Here is a 19,140-nt window from a genome sequence, read left to right on the forward strand (position 1 = left end):
TGCATGCCAGTTTTGAAACTGGGGCTTAAGCAAAGGCAGCGTGAGCTGCAGCAGGCGGAGTGTGTGGGCAGGGAGAGGGGCTGAGCTGTGATCTGGGGCAGTGTGAGACCGAGGGGGAGAGAAAGTGGTAAGATCTGGCAGTCTGCGTGATGGTACAGAGTCAGTTTGGTGTTCGTAAGCCCCTAAAATGGGAGTAAAAGAGGAGCAGGGTGCAGAAGGAGAGCTTGCTGCAGGTGGTTCCTGGAGGAGGTTCCTGCAGGAGGCCGGGAGCAGCTCAGCGCTGAGCACTGCTCGGGGGGCTCTGCCTCAGCCCGATGCCCCCGCACAGAACGCCCCGCGGGGCACAGCTTGCCCGCTGGCCTTCCTGGCTGCAGGAAGCGTTTGGCAGGCCCCACGGGCTGCAAGGGTGGCATTTTGGGGAAGTGGAAGGCTGTGCTGTGGGGAGGAGCTGCTTGCTAGACTGGGTTTGGCTCAGGGACGGGGTGATAGCAGAAAGCTGTTGGGATGAGAACAGTGCAGTGTGGAGAACCTCCGTCTGTGGGGCCCTTCCAGCAGTAGGAACCTGCTCTGAGCTTGTCAGGGGCCTCGCTCTGAGGCTGTAGACCCGGTGCACTCCGGAGGCCCCTTTCAGCCCCTGCTCCTCATTCTGTGTCAGTTCAGCGATGCAGGCAGTGCCGTGAGGTCAGGCTGCGCTGGGCGAAATGCAGCAGGCAGTGCAGGGCCGGAGGGGCTTGGTTTTGCGGCAGACGTAAGGAAAAAAAGTAAAAAGAGCTCTGGGGCAGGGAGCTGCAGCATGAGCCGGGCTGCTGCTGGTGGCTTCAGCCGTGGTGCAGCCCCTGAGGTGTCTGCTGGGGCAGGGAGGTGAGCAGCCCCAGGGCTGGGGCACAGCGGGACCGTGACCTGGGCACAGGTTCTGTGCGTGCCGCAGCAGCGCAGGACCCGAGCCCAGCACAGCCCACAGTGAGGTGGCTGCTTCACGGGATGGGGCCCTGCTGCACCACCACCAGCTCCCCCGAGCTGCTCCTGCACCGCAGGGGGCTCCCGTTGTGCCCCACGCCCCCTGCCCCCAGCTCCCGGGGCTGTGTGGCCCTGGCTGGGGGGGCTTTGGCCACCCCCAGTCCCCTCCGCAGCCACCGCCCCTTGCTGTGCCCACCTCCCGTGGGCAGGGGATTTGGGGGATGGCTCCCCACAGTCCCTCCTCACTGAGGCACCCTGGAACCCTCCTTTGGGTCACCACCTTTTTTTTTTTTTCTTATTTACCTAAACATTTCTATTGGTTTGTAGGGGTTTTAGCAACTGAAGCTCCTGGCTCTTTGGCACTTGCTTTCTCTGTCCCAGAATGAAGCTCTTCATCGCTCCTAGGGGCCTGGGACCAGCATTCCCCCACCCCACTGTATCCTGCCCCCCACACCCCCTCACTCCTCTGCTGCCCTCGAGCACGTCCCCGGGGACTGGTGACTGGTCTGTGCGTCTTGTTCCCCTGTCACCCTGTCCTGAGGTGTCAGTCACGGCCCTGCCTCACAGCCCGTTATTTATTGAAGAGCATCGTGCTGCTACTGTCAGCCTCTCTCTAAATGTCTTCAATTAAACCAACCCTCTTTTGCGAGTTGTCTGTCACTTCATGCAGGTTCCTGCCTCGCTTCAGCTGCTCCAGCCCCATCCCCTGACCCCGTGCTCAGCAGAGGCGAGGTGACCACGCGGCCCCTTCCCGGGCTGCCTCTTGCCAGGCACCCCCAGGCCAGGGGCTGGCGAGCACCCGAACGGGGCCTTACTGGGTGCTGCTGGGACCGTCCCCAGGGCTGGCTGAGCACAGCTCAGGCCCAGGGCGAGCCGGGTGCTCCCACCACAGCCCTGGGAGGATGCCGCAGCCCCTCTGCCTGCTCTGCCTGGCGGGGGAGCGGCTGCTGGCGGAGGCAGTGCTGCCTCCCTCCTGCCTGGGGCTGCCCGGCTCTCACCCAGGGCTGAGCTGACTCAGCAGCGGTTGCGGCGCAGATCCTGCTCCACAGGTCGGGACCACGCAGCGCCGCGGCCCTGCTCGCCTGCCGTGTTGCAATGGGGCTGCAGGGTGGGTGGAGGGCGGTAGCACGGCTGAGCCCAAAGGGCTGCCCCTGCCTCAGCCAGCGGGGCCTGCAGCTGCAGCCACCACAGCATCGGTGCCACTGGGGTTGCTGCTGCTGCCCAAGGGCCAGCTGCAGCCCAGACCAGCACCCACCACGCTCCGGACGTGCACAGCCAAGGCCCTGGAGGTGCTTTGGCACCCCAAAGTGGCACAGGTGGCTTCAGCCGGGTGCACAAACCATTCTGGAGTAACCTAACAGCGCAAGCTTTACAGAGCTGCAGCCCCCTGCGCTGCCCCAAGTCCTGCAGCCCCTTTGCCCCATGTGCCGAGGCCGCCCCGGGCACCCAATTTGGGCGCTTTGCCGGCTGCTCGCCAGGCACGAGGACGCCTGCAGGGGCGGCAGCACAGCGGCCGCAAGGAACCCCCTGGTGCTTTGCGCTGGCAGCCAAGAACGGTCCCGACTGCGAAGCGTTCAGCAAAGCCATTTATTCCACTTTCCTGCTCCCACAGATCTCCAGATAGAAACCCACGCGAGGACGTCCCCATGCCCCAGAGGGAATTCACTGCAAGTCGCTGCATACACTGGCACTCCGAGCGGGAGCCCGGCGTCGCTGCCGCTGGCCGAGTGGAGCCCTGCCGCCACGGGCAGAGGTGCTCGGCCAGCAGCCTTGTTCCTCAGCTGTGTCCACTGCAAAACACAGCTCTGTCCAAGTCAACAAAGGGCAATTCAAAATAATTAAGTTTTGTTCCTTAAAAATGAAACTGGGACCTGAATGCAGCAGTGTGTCCCTGAAATCAAAGCATAATTCTAAGGCTTCAGCACCTTCACGTAAGCACATGAACTCTCTGCAGGGGGCTGCGCAGATTGATCTGGGAAGCTCGCTAGAGTTTAATGGCCATAAAAATACATAGCTTTCCCCTGCTTCAGACAAATCCAAACCCTCCTGGCTGGACAGTGGAATCACGTGGGCAGCATTTGCAGCCAGCGACTGGTTGGAAAGTTAGACGAAAGTCTCTAGTCTCCTCACCCACTTTTAATCAATCACAAACAGGGCGGCATCACTCCATCGGCTCAGCCACCGCCTGCTCTGCCGCAGCGTCTGCCCTGGGCTGCACCGGCTGCTCCGCCGCCACGGCCTCGGCCACGGGCGCAGCCGCCAGCTGCTCCAACGCAGCCTGGCTCTCCGGCACGGCCGCCGGCTGCTCCGCTAGCTCAGCCGCGGCCTGCGCAGCCGCCTGGTTCTCGGCACTATCTTGAAATTCGTTGCCCGCTCTAGCAGGCCCCGCCAGCTCGTTCGCTGCCTTAGCCGCTGCCGCGTGGTCGATCGCCGGCTTCTTCGGCTTCTGCGTGGCTGCCACCGCCTCGGCCAGCTTCTCCTCCGGCACCATGTTCAAGATCTTCAGGGCAAAGAGCAGCTGGAATTTGGCAGTTCCAACAAAGGAGTTGCCCAGGAAGTTTGGCAGCCCACCCATGCGGTCCTTCTGGGTGTAGAGGGGGACACGAACCATGCCCATCACCTGCAACAGCACGGAGCGCGTTTCAGCAGGGGCCGCGGTGCCCTCTGCTCGCTGCGGGAGCGAGCGGGACCCCCCCACGGCCCCACACCCTCACCCCAGGCCCCACCAGCCCACGGCCCCGGTGGCAGATTCCCCCCCGCACCACCACCACCTGCCCTCACCTGCGCCCAGCCCTGCTGAGGCCCCTGCACTGCCTCTCCCCGTGCCCCCTGCTCTCCCAGCCCAGCCCACAGCACCCAGCCCTGGCCCTGCTCCCCCTTTTGCCACCCAGGGAGGATCCTGCTGCCCCAGGCTGCCCCAGGCTGCCCTTCTTTCCCTGCACACCCTGCTCTGCCCTGCCTGAGGATGCTGCCGCTCACCCACGCGTCCTCCTCAACCGTGCCACGACCCGGGGCCAAGCTGCCTCCGCTCACACAGCCCCCAGCACGGGGTGGGCACAGGGGGAGCCCCTCGCTCTGCCCCGGGGTGACCGCAGCGCCCAGGAGGAGGCCGCCTTCCTGCGCTGCCCTCGTGCCACGCGGGGAGGGCTCGGGGTGGAGCAACGAGCACGGCACCGCACCGGGGGCCGCGGGTCGGGCCTCGCCCGGGGCCTGGCGCCGCGGGGCTGCGGCCACGGGGGGCGGCGGGAGCCGGAGCCCTCCCGGCGCCACGCGGCTGCCGCAGGGGGCGGCCCGGCGGGGAGCTTTGTCCGGCTCGGCCCGGCCCTAGCGCCCCGAGCTCCGCACGCCCCTCCCGGCGCGCCCCACCTCCAGCCCGTGGTCTCGGGAGTGCACGGCGCTGATCTCGATGGTGTGCAGCTCCTCCAGGGTCAGCTGCCGGGCGTAGAAGTGTGCCACCACGCGATGTGGCCCCTCTGTCAGGTGCGAGCACAGATAGTCAGCCTCCGTCAGGCGCACGCAGCCCAAACCCAAGCCCAGCACCCGGTTCAGACCGTCCTCCAGGGACCAGTAGCGCCGATCCACGAACCCCCCGGGGAAGCCCAGCAGGCCGTCAAAGCGCATCTGCATCTGCAACAGAGCCGCGCGGTCAGGGGGGGCTGGGGGGGGCCCCAAGGCCCGCAGCGGAGCGGCCCCGACACCCCCGCGATCCCCGCGATCCCCGCAGCCCCGTCCCGGCGTCCCCGGTCCCGGTGCCCCCTCCCCGCCCCCCGCTCACCAGCACGGCGTAGCGCAGCGGGATGCGGCCGAACAGCATGCCCGGGTTGGGCGCGTAGAGCATGGCGTGGCACGAGTGGCTCCAGCCGGGGCCCAGCCGCATGGCCTCGTAGCGCGTCAGCGGCTTCAGCTCGGGCACGCCCGGCACCCCCAGCGTCGGCAGCGGCGGCAGCGCCCCCGCGCCCGCCGGCAGCGCCCCCAGGGCCGCCATCGCGCCCATGGCCGCCATCGCCTCGCCGCCCGCCCCGCCGCCCCGCAGCGCGCACGCGCGGAGGCCGCGGCCGCCGAGGAGGCGGGGCCGGCCGCCGGGCGGACCAACGGGCGCCGGGCGCCGCCGCTCCCCCGCCAATCGCCGCGCTCCCGTCTCGCGGCCCGCCGGGGGGCGGCCAATGGGATGGGGCGGCGCGGCCCGCGGCGGGCGCCATATTAGGGAACGGCCGCACGGGGCCCAATGAGAGCGCGGAGTGGAGGGGGAAGGGCGCGAGGAGCACGGCGGGAGAAAAGAGGGCGGGGCCTCCACGCGAGCCGAGCCCACCCCCAGCTACGTCACCCATAACCACGCCCCCTCCCTGAGCCACGCCCCTTCGTGAAACCCCGCCCCTTACCCGGAGTCACGCCCCCACCCCTCGAAGCCACACTCACCGAGCCCCGCCCATCAAGGCCACACCCCCTCCATATGCCACGCCTCCAGTCCCGCCCCCTCCCGAGGCCCCGCCCCCTGGAGCAGTCTCAGCGCCGGGTCCCGCCTTTATTTGGCTGCCGCGGCCGCTCCCGGCCCCGCGCCCCCCCCCTCCGCCCCCCCCTCCCGCAGCCCCGGCCGGGTCCGGGTCCGGGTCCGGGTCCCGGCTTCGGGTCCGGGCCGGGGCCGCTCAGAGCCGCTCGGGACCGTGCTCGTCCTCCAGGTGCAGCCGCGTGGGCTCCAGCAGCAGGGGCTGCGCGGGGCCGCGGCCGGGCAGCGCCTGGGCGAAGTCGGAGGAGCCTGGGGGGGAGAAGCGGGAGGTCAGCGGGGGGAGCCCCGCAGCGCGGGCCCGGGGCGGGTTCGCGACCCCCCCCCCCCACCCCCGAGGGCCCGGCCCGGTGCCCGGGGGGTGCCGCCAGGAGGAGGAGGAGGAGGAGGAGGAGGAGGGGACGTACCGGCGGTTACTCCTCTATACCGATAGAGCAGGAGTCGGGCCCCAGGGCTGCCCAGGCAGGAGGAAGGCAGACAGAGGGAAGCGTTAGAGCTGCCCGAACGCACCGCGCTGCTGCGCGCACACAGCCTGCAGACACCGGGGGTGTGGGGGGGGAGGCTCAGCTCCCCCCGGCCCTCCCCGCCTGCAGGGAGCCCCGCGGCACCGGGACGGACCCGTGGGTGCCTGGGTGGGTGCACTGCTCGCAGCCCAGAGAGGAGAAAAGGGGAAGGACAGAGACAAAAGGGGGAGGGAGGAAGAGAGAGAAGGGGGCGAGGTGCCCCTGTGTTAGCCCCCCGCGGGCAGCAGCTCTGGGCACTGCTCGGAGCAGGACCCCGCACGCTGACCCTGTGCCCTGGCTGTGAGCCTGCAGCACACCGGCCCAGCTGGGAAGGTGCCAGGGGTTGGGCACCGAGCCCACAGCCCCCCCACGGGCAGCCTGGAGCCAGGAGCTGCACGCACAGCACCCCCCGGTCTGCGGCACCCCCACATGCCCAGCGGCACGGCCGTTACCTGGCAGGTAGACGTCTACCGGAGGGTCGGTCTCGGACTGTGTCAGGCTCCTGTGCTCGCCGCAGCCGCCGTCCTGCAGCACGTCTTCGACAGAGGGAGGGCAGCTTCCTGCAACCAGCCAAGAGCGCTGCCCGTCAGCGCAGGCTCCATTACGGGCTACCCTCCGTGTGAGGAAGGGGGCCTGGCACTGCTGGGCACACCAGCCCAGCTCGCGGTGTTTCACAGGCAGGCTGACGGCCCAAAAGGCAGCCAGGATTTCACCAGGACCGCAGTGGTGCCCGTGGGATGAGCACCATCCCACGTCATAGCCAGCACTGTGCTGGGAGAAGCTGGGTCCATAGCCGGGCACTGCTCCCTTGCTGTGCAGTGCGACACGTGGCGCTGAGGGTGGGCAGCAGCTGCGTGGGGCAGCAGCTGCAGGCTTTCAAACTGGGCTGAAGCCCTACCAGGCTCCAGGATCTGCTGTTCTGCCTGTCAGCCCCCCAAAGGCTCTCCCACCCCATCCCTGGACAAGGTCTGAGCAGAGGAGCAGGGCCCCTGAGGGGCAGAGGAGCCCAGCTGCTGAAGTGAACCCAGCTACTTGTGCAGAACTTAGAGCAAGAAGAGCTGCTTGGCAAATAAACGGGGGGGAGCCATTGACTTTTCTCCCCCACTTCCCAGGAGAAGCCCTGGTAGCTGTTGCTGGTGAAAAAGCAGCTCAGAGCGATGGATTTCAGCAGCCAGATGGTTCTGAAGCTGTATGCCCAGCACCTGGCTGTCCCCTTCACAGCACAGCAAAAAACAAGGCCTGATGCCCCCCCGGGCTGAGTGTACACTCACCCTGCTGCAGGGACAAGGCCTCCTCGATCTCCTCCCCTGCCACGCTCTGTAAGAAGGAACAGCACAAGTTACTTCAGCCTTCGCTGCGCTTGTCTCCCCCTCCAGCTTTCTCCACAGAGCTGTACTTGAGGCCAGGGACTTGTGTCAGGGAGGAACAAGGGGCGCAGCAGCACCATGGGCAGCTTTACAGTGGCAGCAGAAGAGCCCTGTGGACGCTGGAAGAACAAAGCCCAGCTTCCAGCCCTGCCCTAAACACTGCTGGGCTCCTCGAGGATGGTGCTGGGCCAGTGTCAGCCCCACCACGCGCTGTCTGCAGCCCAGTGGGGCTCTCCCACCTCCCGGTTCCCAGGACACGTTAGGACAGGCCGTGTCCTTAGCCCTGCAGGTAAATGGAAGCGGCTCAGGCTGTTGGCTCGGGGCTACTCGTGCTCATGCCCCTGTCTTTACGCTGTGACTGAGGAAGTGACGCCCCTTCAGGAGCCGCCTCGTGTCCCTGTAGCCCCACAGTGCAGCCCTGGCTCAGAGCAGCTCCCAGAGGAGCTCAGACTTACTTCTGGGGAGCTGGTCTCCCTCAGGACCAGCTCGCTGCCGCCCAGCGCTGGCTGTGAGTCCGAGTCCTCGGAGAGCTTCTCTTCATCCTCCTCGTGGATCGGGGACGAGGGAGACCGTAGCGTGCTGCAGCGAGAGGAAGGCCGTTTGCAAGGAGCCACAGCGCCGCCAGCACCGTGCTCCTGGCAGCTTCGGGGGTGACGGCTGAAGCTGCCCCCACCCCTGCCCCATCCCCTGCCCAGCACGCCCCCCACCAGCAGGAAGGCAACGCAAGAGCAGGAGCTCAAACCATGGAGCTCAGCTCACCACAGCTCTCAAAATCAGCTCTGAACAGCAGGGAACAGCAGCACTCCTGGGGCAGACCCGCGCAGTGCAGAGCTCTGCTGGGGCAACGGCACAGCTAGCACAGAGCTCCACCACGGGGCTCCCTGCCTAGGGGAATGTTTGGAGTGGAAAATCACAGGGCAGACACAAAGCTCACTTCAAATCTGTGCCCAGCAGCCTCCCTGTGCACCACAGAACATAGTACTTCCAGCTCTGACTGCAGGTCCTGCCAAAGTGACACGGAGGCAGTCGTGGTTCCCTTCTCCCCGTGACAATCTGTGAAGATCACGTCCTTACATCCCTGTCACCCTAAGTCAGGGTGAGGCTGCAAACTTCAGCCCCCTGGGGTCCTGCCAGGCGCTGGGGTGGGCTTCCTGGCAGGCAGCGAGCTGCTGGTGATGAGGAGGTGGCAAAAAGCAAGGAGCAGCTGGAGCGCAGCGAGGAGCACCACACCTGACCCCACCTCACTCAGCTTTCTGTCCCTGTGAGGGACGCTGCACAGGATCCACACCTACATCCCCCAGCACAAAGCCACCAGAGGAGGCCTCAGGCAACACCTGAAGGATCCCAACTCAGCATTTTGTCCTCTGAAATTCAGGGCACTTCTCCCCCCATTCTTTTGGTCCTGGGGAACTCCACGGCAAGCTGAAATCCAGCCAGGTTTCGATGCCAAACACGAGCTGAGGGAACAACTGCACTAGAAATGGAGCCATCTCCAAGCCAACCCTTAGGGGACACGAGCTGGTGACTGCAGGCTGAGCACAGAGGTGGTTCCCCAATCCTCTCACTGGCCTGAGCACTCGCTGGCCTCGTGACATTGCAGGATACCAGTGCCACCAGCAATAGGACCAGTGCCAGAGCCCTGTGAGCTCCCAGTACGTGTGGCCACAAGCTGTCGGGGCTGGCAAGAAGAGCAGCCCCCTCTGTCCCCGTGCTGACCTATCTGGGGACTTGCTCCGCTTGCCCTTTTGGTGGCTGCTCTCCACGGCTCTGTCCATCCCGACCAGCGGCCGGCTCGCAGGGGGCATCCCATCCACCACGCCGGAGTAGCTGATTTCGTCGTACAGAGGAGCTGAGGGGATGGAGGGGGAAACGGAGCGAAGGCCGTTCAGAGCTTCCAGCAGGGAAATGGGCTCGTAGCCCGGAGGGATGTTGTCAGAGCTCTGCGGGTGAGAAAGAGACGGGCACGTTAAGAAACCCTCACCAGGCTGGAGACCCCCCCGGGGGGAGGCCCAGCTGCAGCCCAGCACCACACCTCCTGCACTGCCTCCCAGGCAGCCCAGCAGTGATCTCCCCAGATCCTTCAGGCCCTGAGGACTCAGGTAAATGAGTTCACGCTGCCACCCAGCCGGCCACGGGCAGCCCAGCGCCCTGCAAACCAAGAGGCAAGCCTGCAGCAGTCCAGGCTTAGATTGATTTCATCTGTTCTGTCCCCGCATCCTCAGGGACGTGGTTCTGGGCTGTACCACAGCTGGTGCGATGCTGCTGAGCTCTGAACTGCCTGGCCACGAACTCCTGTAGCTTCTGCGCTGGATCTCCTGAGCGCAGGGCTGCAGATGACCCCCCCTCAGCAACCTGTTCCAACACAGCCACTAGGCTGGGGGTGAGCTGGTGGCTCAGCTGACTCACCTGCGGTCACAGAAGGAGCTAGATGTGACGGGGAAGGAAAGAGTGGGTGGCAGCTGGGGCCATGCATCAACCTACACCCCCTAACAAATAGCCCTGGGATATTTCTGAGCTTGTGCCCAAGATCACGGCTGGGGATTGTGAGAAACCAAATCAGCTGAACAAGGAATAAGTTCACAGTTGCTGCCACCTGCAGGACACAGCTTCAAGAGCCATCCCCACAGAGGCTTTTCATTTCCAGACTCACTGGTGCTGTTTTGTACACAGGAAGGTCAGGGAGGCAAAACCCACGGGCTCAAGTTTGGGATGCTTCCTTCTGCCTGTGAAGACCAAGGTCTGAGGGTTCAAAGGCTGCTCGTTGTGGTTCACGTCATCAAAAGCTCAGGCCACATGGCCCAGTTCAGAGGCTGGAGGACGATCTCTCAGCCACTGACTATAACACCCTGGCTGAAACCAGTGAGCTGTCGAACAGCCCAGAGAGACGCTGCTCTGCTCTCTCTCCTGGGACACTTTGCACTGGGCCAGCCTGAGGAAGACTGCAGCCTCCTTAATATTGTTGACAACCAGCTGCACTCAGTGGGAGTACACAAAGACCCTGCCTGGTGTAGGGGCCTCCCTCACCTTCCCACTTCTGGGTTCCCAGTCCCCCAGAACTGCTGTTTATCTGTCCCCGGCACGACATTCTGTATACAAACTCTCACACCAACTTGGAGAGTTCTCAACACAGCAAGCTTTATCCTTCTTGTTCCTGTAAAAGCCAAACAGCCCACAGCAGCCAGTGCTCCCGATGCAAAACCAAGCCCAGCTGTGCCTATTTGTCTACCTCTACATCCCTGCATCAGGCTAGAAAACAGAGTGAGAAGTGCCCACACCAAGCTGCCAAGGGCTGAGACAAGTGAGAGGGAGCTTTTGTACGAGCCAAGGGGACAGCAGCTTGCCTACAGCCCTACAAAGCTACGGAAATGTCTTCTGCAGCCAGGCTCCAGAGTGCGGGGCAGCCCCTGAGAGTCAGCATCAGGTCCCTCTGGTGAGCTGCTCCTGCCTCGTTTATCCCTGTGCACGCAAACCAGGGAGGTCAGTGATGGTCTGTGCAGGGTGTGAGCATCTCGTCGCTACCACAGAGACAGTACTCGAGTGCTGCAGGCTGTGCGGGGGCACAAGGCAAACCCAGCGTGTTAGCAAGGCCTCGTGTGGGTAACACTTTCACGTGCTAGTGACACTGCTGGCAAGTCATCACCGTAGGAGACACACACAACCGAGTCCACTTACTGTGTCCTTTCTAGGTTTCCTGCTGGGCAGGGAGACAGTGTTCACTTTAAGGGGTTTAAAGAGACACTGCCAAGAGAAAACCACGTTTTGAAGTATTTTTTCTTGAGGTTGGTAACACAGAGACACCCAGAACTTCCTCACTCCAGGTGACAGTGCCCGCCTTCCTCTGGCTAAACACCTCGCTCTTCTTTACAACCCTTGTGGTTTCTCCCCTTGCCCTATCTCTTAGCCCCGATTTTAGGCAGCAGGACTCCAACACTGAAGAGGACAGATGGATAAAACTAGGCTGCTCTGTGACCACCCCCTTTTGTTCCCATTAAGGGCCGTAAGATGATCTAGTGGCAGATCTCCCTCTCCTCACTCCAACCTCATGTCCTGACAGAGCCAGCCGTGCAGTAGCACTGCTCAGGCAACGAGCCCTCAGCACCCCAGAGACGTGTGATGTGGCCCTGAGGCCACCAGCACCGCATTTTCCATCCCATGCTCACTCAGCTGCTTGCCAGACCCTGATCTCTGAGGGAGGCTGGCACAAAGAAGCCTTTCTGGGAATCCCAGTGCCAAGGGACTTCATCAGAACGCGCTGCCAGACAGGTACGTGTGCAAGTCAAACTGTCACCCGTATTTGCCCAGCCAGGTGCCCTGAGTCTGCCAAATTTCTGTACCTTCACGTAACTAACCCAGGAAGGGAAGGTCCCAGCTCTCCAGAAGGGCCAAGAGGCCAAGCAAGCTGTGCACGCGCACGCTGCCTGCCCAGGCTGAGAGCAGCACGCAGTGTGTACTGGGCGGTGAGTTCTACTTACGGAGTGCTCGTCATGGTCAACGCTCTGGGCCAGGACGGGGCTGAACGACACCGGTGACAGAGCCCCTGGCTTTTTCCTCACGGCTCGGATCTGCAGCAGGGCGCGGAAGGCTGGGAGAGAAGAGCAGGCAAGGTGAACACACGGCTGTACCAGCTGCATGCTGCAGCTCCTCGTCAGCCAGAGAGCTGCCTGTGCTGGCAGGGAGCACGCCAAAGCCAAGCACTGCGGTCTGGCTGCTGGATAATCACACCTGATGCTGTACAGCATGGTAAGAAAGGCCGTGCTCAGCCTCGGGCAACACACCACAAGCTAAAGAATGGTGGGGAGCTGATGTAAAAACACTTTGGGTTCATTCAGACCCCACAAGTCTCAGTCTTGGGGTCCAGCTGGCCCTGAATGTCCTCTCAGCACCAGGCCTGCTATCAGCTGCTCGCTGGCCAGTGCTGTGCTGGTGAGAGACTCCACGACAGCAAGAGGGTGCTGGCTAAAATCCTGTCTCCAGCAGTGATCCCTCAGCCCTCCCACCACAACAGCTTTGATCTCCACTCCCTGCCCATTTTCTATCTGCAGATCTTTAATATTGCTAGTTCCTCGGTGCCAAAGGTGCACGAAGCAGCCAGCTGTTCTGCTGCAGCTGTGAGGACTTGCTCGAGCACAAGGAAAGCCCAGGCATCTCCTGATTCCTTGCTGCGCCCAGCCGCCCGCTAGATCGGCCAAAAGCCAGAGGACAGAGGTGCAAATCCATCCTTGCTGCATCTGCGCTCCCCAGATGCAGATTCCCAGGAAGTCCGACACAGGGATGCTTTTCAAACAAATACAGCCTAATCCACCCCAGAATACAGACGAGATAACGCTGTTCCATGTTTTACGTTGTGCTACTTATAGGCAAGGCTGTCTGGCTCTTCCTCTGATAAGATCTTGCTTTCAGTTACTGCATCTTTGCCAAGTTTGCACTGCTCAGACTTACTTTCTCAGGCCAAACATCTGTCTTAGGCTCTTTTTTTTCTTTCCCTAAGAAGTTTCAGTAAGGAACAATGAAACACCTCGGAGATCAAGCACAGGGTAAAATGCATGATCTCCCTATTCCAGACAAGACACGGGCATTTTCTCAAGGCTCCTATGTCTCTGTGCCTTTGTGAAGGGACATGGAATTTAGCAAGTGCTGCCTGAATGTCAGAATGGATATTTCACCTTTTCCACCCTCCGGGAGCTGAGCAATGCAGGTTTAAGCAGAACCTCCCAGCTCTCCTGAGAGCCTTGAGCAGGAGGACAATCGGGGCTGTGTACTCAGTGCCCACCCTGCTGCCCCCCTACAGCAAGCAGGCAGAACCACCAGGCTGACCCCCAAGCAAAAGGGCAAAGCAGGAGTACGCCGAGTAAGAGGAGAGGTCTGCACAGAAGCAGTTTGAGGTTTCCAGTGGCTTTGCTTTCAGCCACTGCTCTGTACCACCTTCCCCTCCTGTCGTGGCTGGCCCCAGGAGGCTCACCTCGCTCCCTGCACTCAGTGAGACCTACCAGCAGCGCACCAGCTCGCTCCAGACAGCGAGGAGCACTACAGCCACTGTCAGATCTGTGTTGGGAACTGGAGACCCCAGCCCCGTGGGTGACTAACACAGGGCCAGGGGAGCACCATGCAGAGCAACCTGGGTTTTCAGTCTGTTTTAAGAAAAAATTTGAGGGAGTCATGCTAACAGCAGCAGGATGGCACCAAGCCAGTGCTGCAGTTTCAGCTGCACCAGAGCCAGTGCTGCCAGACACCTCGCCTAGCGGGTGGGGACCAAGCAAAGGACTCCAAACTGGCTGTGCTCTCATCTCTGCCTCTGTAGTGGTGAAGATTACATGAGGTAGTCAGAGAGAAAAAAAATAAAAATCATGCAAAATACTTGGAGAGCCCTCCAGTGGGGCTGGGTGCTGCCTAGGCCAGAGACACTCAGGATAAGATTCTGCGTTCCCTCCTTTGGGAGATTTTCCACCTTCCTCACCAAAACACAAGAACCACCTACCTGGTGCTGCTCAGAGCGCCTGCACCTGCAGAAGAGAGGGAGAGAAGAGGGCAAACGCCCAGGGAGGCGCTGGACGAAGGGCTATTGCTATTCTCCCACATCCTCCCTCCCTGTTCAGCTGGAGGTGCCAGGAACCTCCAGACGTCAGTCTGAGCAGCAGCATGTTTCGTGCTGAGCCTTGGGACAGGGTAAATGAAACACAAACTCATCCTCACAGCCCCTGCTGACCTAACAGGAAGCGAGGAAGGCAGGAAGACGCCCTTGTTTCCTGGGCACATACTCACGCAGCCTGCAGATGGGGCAGTTGTTGGCCTGGTAGCGCAGGGTGTCAGCGCAGGAATTGCACAGGCAGAGGTGTCTGCAGGGCAGAATGAGGGTGTCGCGGAGATCCGACAGGCAAACCACACACTCGTTGCTGTTGTCACTGTTCTCGTCATCCGAAGGCTGCAAGAAGAGGAAAGGCTCTGGCATGCGAACGGAAGGGGCCACGCTGAACTGCCAAGGGACTGCGCAGCCTGGGGACATTTCCCACCCAAAACTCCGTGAGAGCGCTGCCATCCTCTTTCTTCTGCTCTCAACAGGCAGCTCTCAGGGAGAACGAGTGCCAGCCCACACAGCCCTGCTGCAGACACCCCTTCCTCGCAGGGCCCCGAGCTCTCTAACAGCCAGGGAGCAGTGCTGCCAATTCCCAGCACAGCTGTCTGTTCCCACAGCCGTGCTGAGAGCGGCGGGGAGCCCCTCTGGGGCAGGGATCCCCTTGGCTGAGGGGGACCAAGAACAAGCTCCTGCCTGGCACCAGCCTAGAAATTCCCAAGGGGCTGCATGGAGCAGGCTCCTGGCAGCAGAGCCTTTCTGCCCCACATCTACAGAGGGCAGGTTCCCAGGAGGGGCTGCTGGGTGCAGCAGGTGAGGCTGTGCTGGGTCCGGACAGAAGGAAGCACCCCAGCCGTGCCTGATGCAGATTCCACAGCTCCTCTGACCGAGTGGGTGGCTCTCCTGCCATCTCTCCCAGTCCCTGGTGCTGGCACAAGCTTCGATGTAGCTGTAGGAGAACCAGCCTGGGGTGCTGGGCTGCTCGCAGCTAACCCAGCAAAAAGATCGTGGTGAACCTGCATCATGCTACTTTTTCCATCCCTCAGAGCCCTACAACTTGGATGAGAGTCACTCAAGCAAGCTAATTCTGGCAGGAGAAGCACACCCTCCTACCACAAGGGCTCAGCACTGACCCCTGAGACCCCCCAGTCTCCCTACCAATGCACAGAAGTTACGCCAGGGCCCAACAAACTGGTAACCCAGCACAAGTCCCCCTCCACTTTTACCTGTTCCCATCAGAACCACCTCACGAGGCCCCTCTGGTGCTCTGGGGTTAACATGTGCCACGCCACGGGGAACCTTGGTGTAAACAGCCATAAACAGCACCTGCTGCTGCCACATCCACACCTGCCCTTCTGGCTGCCAGCCTGCCTGTGCCATCACATGCACTCCTCATCTCTGTGGGAGGTGGGGAGGGGAGGCTTTTTGTTTTCCTGGTCATATGGCTCACTATGTGTACCAGGAAGAACAGAAATGGTCCCAAGCCAGCTGTCTGATAAGCCACACGTGTGATGGCTGGATCAAGAGATTCATCCCATGATCCTGCTAGACCTAAACAGCTTTTAATCCTCTTAAAAAGATCGGGTGAAAAATAAATCTTCTCCCTCCTGCCTCTGCAGGTGTTACCTGTTGGCACAGGCAAACAGAGATCACAGTACGCTTTGGGCAGGACACCACGTTACTTGGAGAGGAAGTCTGGCTTCTCCTTTGTTTGCAAATCACACGCTAATAGACAGAGAGCAGTCCGAGGCTGGCGCTTGGTATGTTCTGCAGCCCAGGTGGCAGCAAAGGGCAGCTCTGCATAAGGCTAAAGCAAGCACGAAGCAGTCACACAATCCGCCTGGGGCTATGCGGCACGACAGGCAGTGGTTTTGGTTAAAGCATCTGTGTACACATCCCTTGATGTTAATGATGCCTCGCTCCCTCCCGTGGGTGACTCCAGCTTGCTCTCTGGGCAAGCAAGCCCTACACAGCTCAGTTCCCTGCACTGCAACAGCAACTGGGAAGCACCTAGACTGGCCAGCGGCCTCAGGGCACCAAAGGCAGCCTCAGGACTGCCCCTCCAGGCTCTAAAACACCTCTTCCCAGCATTGCCCACCCCAGGGAATATCCTGAAGAGCCTACCACTATCTAAAATGATCTCAGCACAGCTCCATTGATAGTTCAGGTCTTATAACAGTGAAGAGGGCTGCCATCCCTAGGCTTCCCCAGCACGCCACAGACTCGGTGGGCATTTTGGGAAGTGTCTTCATATTGCCCTGCCAAAACTCGTAAATAAGGTTGAAAGCAGAAGGTGCAGGCTGGAAACCCGCCCCTCAGGGAGCAGGAGCCTTCTGAGCTCCTTTACCTTGGTCTCTTGGTTGTTTTTGTTCTCGATGCCGTAGATCTCCTGAAGCAGGTAGCTCACCCGGTCAACCTGGGGAAGAAGACAGCGGTTAGAGTGCCAGCCACCCTGTTGTCACTGCTGTTTCGTGATCATCTTCCCTCCTTTCCTGAGTTAAAATGTCCACATGGCACCCATAGCAACCAGCTCCCCTAGAGCTGCTGGAAAATGTTCATAAAAACAAACATCACAAAGGATGGCTCGGAGAACGAGTCTGTCCCTGCTCCAAAGCAGTGCCTGTCTCATCTGGTCTGAGCTGAGAGCCCAGCTGGCCACTTCAAACACTGTCAAAATCGTCTCAAACACACACACTCTGCTTGTCTCAGAGATCACGAGGGAACACATGCCCAAAGCTCAAATAAGCCAGAGGCAATCGGCCTTCCACAGCCCCTTCTTTCCATGAAGCACGGCTTAACTTTAGCCAAGATGAATTTCCACCCACCTTTGTAAGCTTTGTAAGCACTACGTTAGTGCAGTGTCACTCATTGCTGTCTCCAGGCCCTTGGTGGCATCTCTGAACTGGAGCGTGGCAGCAGAAAGCAACGCCAGGCACAGGTGGGAATCGTTCACAGCCCCAGGTCTCACAGGATTTGCTGCTGCACAGTTTCCCCAGAGCAAGGAGCGCTCCTCCTCACAAAACCCAGCAGCAGGTAGCATGGAGAAGCAGCTGCAAGGTACCCAGCTGGCGCACAGAGCGAGTAAGGGAAGGAAATGCCTTCCTGGCAGCTCCAGCAGCTGCCCAGTTGACACCAAGCAGTGAAGCCAAGCCACTGGGTTTCTTCGATGGCCGTGTTTCAGTGGCTCACCATTCTCCCAGGGCTTTTGGCATTTCCAGGTGTACCTGGCCTCTCTCCCTCTTCTGTCAAGCCAGGTGCTCAGAAGAGCAACAGCTGTGCAGTGGGCTTCCAGTGATGCAGAACACACCACGTGCCAAGATGGGGGCAGAAGCCAGTTATATCCATCCTGCTCACCAGTTTCAAAACGCTCTGAGCTGGGATGCAGCAGCTTTAACAAACTAATTCCAGAGTTTCCCCGCTTAACTCGGCGTGCAGCTTTTACAGACGATCTGTTCTAGGCCTGCATTTCAAGGCAATGAGGTCAGCAGTTGGACTGCCGAGCAAAATGCTCTGCAGTGTCTCACAACTCACCCAGGAAGTTTGGGAACAATTATGTGGGAGCTGTCCTTTTATAACTCGACATTTCAAAGAGATTCTTGTTACAGCATCCTGGCTCCTTGGAGGATCGTGATGAGTGATAGTGAGTGCAGAAGTGGTCAGCTCAAAGAGCAAAAGATGTCAGGAAGGGAGAGGCGAGAGTCTCTGCAGGATTTTGTATCCATTTTACTGCTTGCCTCTAAAAACCCCATGAGAACCTCAAATCACAGCGAGAAAAGGATGAGCAGTGCAACAGAGATCGTTGTAGTAAGAGCTATAGGTTTTAAAGCAGTAAAATAAACAGGGGTGAATAAGGAGGAGCAGGTGATATTGCACAATGCAGTCCTTCACCTTCTCGCTCCTCCAACGCATCCTGCACCACATCATCCTCCCAAAGGCTCCTGTTGCTATATACAGCCTCAGCTGAGGCACACGGGAGCCACTGGCCAAGTCCAGGTCGTGTTTTTCTGCTATTCCATCTGTTTGTATTCAGTCCTGTTCTTTTTTTTTTTTTTTTTAAACAGGTTGGTACATACATTATAACTGATCTTGGCTGAGAGATCAAAGCAGCCAAGCTCATTAGCTGCTGCTTCCTGCTCCCAAAGAGCTTTAGAGATCAATGCATGCACGAGGCACCTGGGAATCCTGGCAATGGCGAGGAGGGGAAGGCAAAAGAAAAGCAGTGATGGGGAAGCATTTACAATGTTATACGGATGGATTACTCCCAACATACACTCCATACCGCTGCTCTATGCTCTCATGGGTGCAGATGCTACACTAGTTTCGGTGGTACTGTGTGTTCTTCTAGCAAGAGCTTGCTTCTATTTTAAAAGCCATGAGAGAGAACATACAAGCATTAAATTTTACAAACTGCCAAGGAAAAAAAAAAAAAAAAAAGTACCCACAACCAAACACTGAGTGGGAAGGATGCACGCTCTGCCGGTAAGGACACACAAGCACACACTGTTTCACTGCAGGAGTCAGCTAACCATGTTGTGGCAGGGTGGGAACTTCCCTGGAGAGCACTTCCAGCAAGACAGGCCTCCGTTTGGGAAGTCCGGAGTGCTAAATGGAGAACGGAGCACACGGGGCAACAGTGTGCACGACAATCCAGCACCGAGTCAGAGAGCTCACAGACACGTAAGTACTGTCATTAAAAAAAATAAGGCAAGATAAACAAGCTGCTTTTTGTCAGCTCAGGAACGCAGTGCTTGTCTCTGAGCAGAAGAAAATGTGAGAAAGGTGGGGCTGGCATCACGCTGCTCTGCTCCACACAGCTGGGCAGCCTTTCCCAGCAGAGCACACGAGCTCTCCCTTCAGAAGCGTGGCTCTTCTGGATGTTCCCACTCCAAACCTGCCTCTGCGTGTTCTGTGGACTCCTTTCTGGAACCATCTCCGACTGTCAACACCACGTGTGGGACCTAGCCAGGAACTATGCTGCAACAAAGCCAAGTTAAGGGCCGAGGAGCAGAGGGCTCAGAACAGACATCGGGCTGGAGCTGCCAGTAACTCACCACCAGCACTGGGATAAAGCTGGGACAGCAAGGGCTAACATTGCTTTCGCTGGGCACAAGTGAGTCTGAAGGACAGGCTGGGAGTTTCTGCACAGCACTGGTGAGACAGGCGGTGAATTGCTGCACAGTTTTTATATGCATGAGTACCTGATACCATTTGGTGGCTCTTTTCTGACCTGGGCCACCTTAGAGC

At 60.1% G+C, this 19,140-nt stretch overlaps 2 protein-coding genes across 4 annotated transcripts in view; both read right to left on the reverse strand.

The window, feature by feature from the left end:
* Positions 1-2,530: 2,530 nt before the first annotated feature.
* On the reverse strand, positions 2,531-4,960 carry NUDT16L1 (nudix hydrolase 16 like 1). Of its 2 annotated transcripts, XM_032197536.1 has the most exons (3): positions 4,733-4,960; positions 4,324-4,584; positions 2,531-3,577 (listed from the first exon to the last, which is right to left on the reverse strand). In XM_032197536.1, the coding sequence occupies exons 1-3, from the start codon at positions 4,958-4,960 to the stop codon at positions 3,119-3,121; spliced, it is 948 nt and encodes a 315-aa protein (XP_032053427.1). In that variant the 3' UTR covers positions 2,531-3,118. The 2 variants fall into 2 exon arrangements, with proteins under 2 accessions (XP_032053427.1, XP_032053429.1); XM_032197538.1 differs by lacking the exon at positions 4,324-4,584.
* A 631-nt stretch (positions 4,961-5,591) lies between these two features.
* MGRN1 (mahogunin ring finger 1) overlaps positions 5,592-19,140 on the reverse strand; it is a 50,881-nt gene continuing 37,332 nt past the window's right edge. Inside the window, exons 9-17 of one of the 2 annotated variants that reach the window (XM_032197522.1) lie at positions 16,244-16,312; positions 14,088-14,247; positions 11,801-11,910; positions 9,045-9,268; positions 7,784-7,907; positions 7,233-7,278; positions 6,414-6,521; positions 5,866-5,912; positions 5,646-5,710 (exon numbers count right to left, since the gene is read on the reverse strand). In XM_032197522.1, coding sequence (XP_032053413.1) covers positions 5,872-5,912; positions 6,414-6,521; positions 7,233-7,278; positions 7,784-7,907; positions 9,045-9,268; positions 11,801-11,910; positions 14,088-14,247; positions 16,244-16,312 — 882 coding nt within the window. In that variant the 3' untranslated portion in view covers positions 5,646-5,710; positions 5,866-5,871. Of the gene's footprint in view, positions 5,711-5,865; positions 5,913-6,413; positions 6,522-7,232; positions 7,279-7,783; positions 7,908-9,044; positions 9,269-11,800; positions 11,911-14,087; positions 14,248-16,243; positions 16,313-19,140 lie in introns of both variants that reach the window. The other variant, XM_032197521.1, reaches the window with a different exon arrangement.

This window comes from Aythya fuligula, chromosome 15, assembly GCF_009819795.1.
Source record: "Aythya fuligula isolate bAytFul2 chromosome 15, bAytFul2.pri, whole genome shotgun sequence".
Lineage (NCBI taxonomy): Eukaryota > Metazoa > Chordata > Aves > Anseriformes > Anatidae > Aythya > Aythya fuligula.

What these genes read in the sequence shown, in the direction of transcription:
- NUDT16L1 (XM_032197536.1), bottom strand. Translation starts at nt 4,960, where the DNA reads ATGGCGGCCATGGGCGCGATGGCGGCCCTGGGGGCGCTGCCGGCGGGC. An exon ending in CGCTGCGCTACGCCGTGCTG is followed by an intron (nt 4,585 to 4,732) that starts GTGAGCGGGGGG and finishes GCTCTGTTGCAG; the next exon opens with ATGCAGATGCGCTTTGACGG. An exon ending in CCCGAGACCACGGGCTGGAG is followed by an intron (nt 3,578 to 4,323) that starts GTGGGGCGCGCC and finishes GTGCTGTTGCAG; the next exon opens with GTGATGGGCATGGTTCGTGT.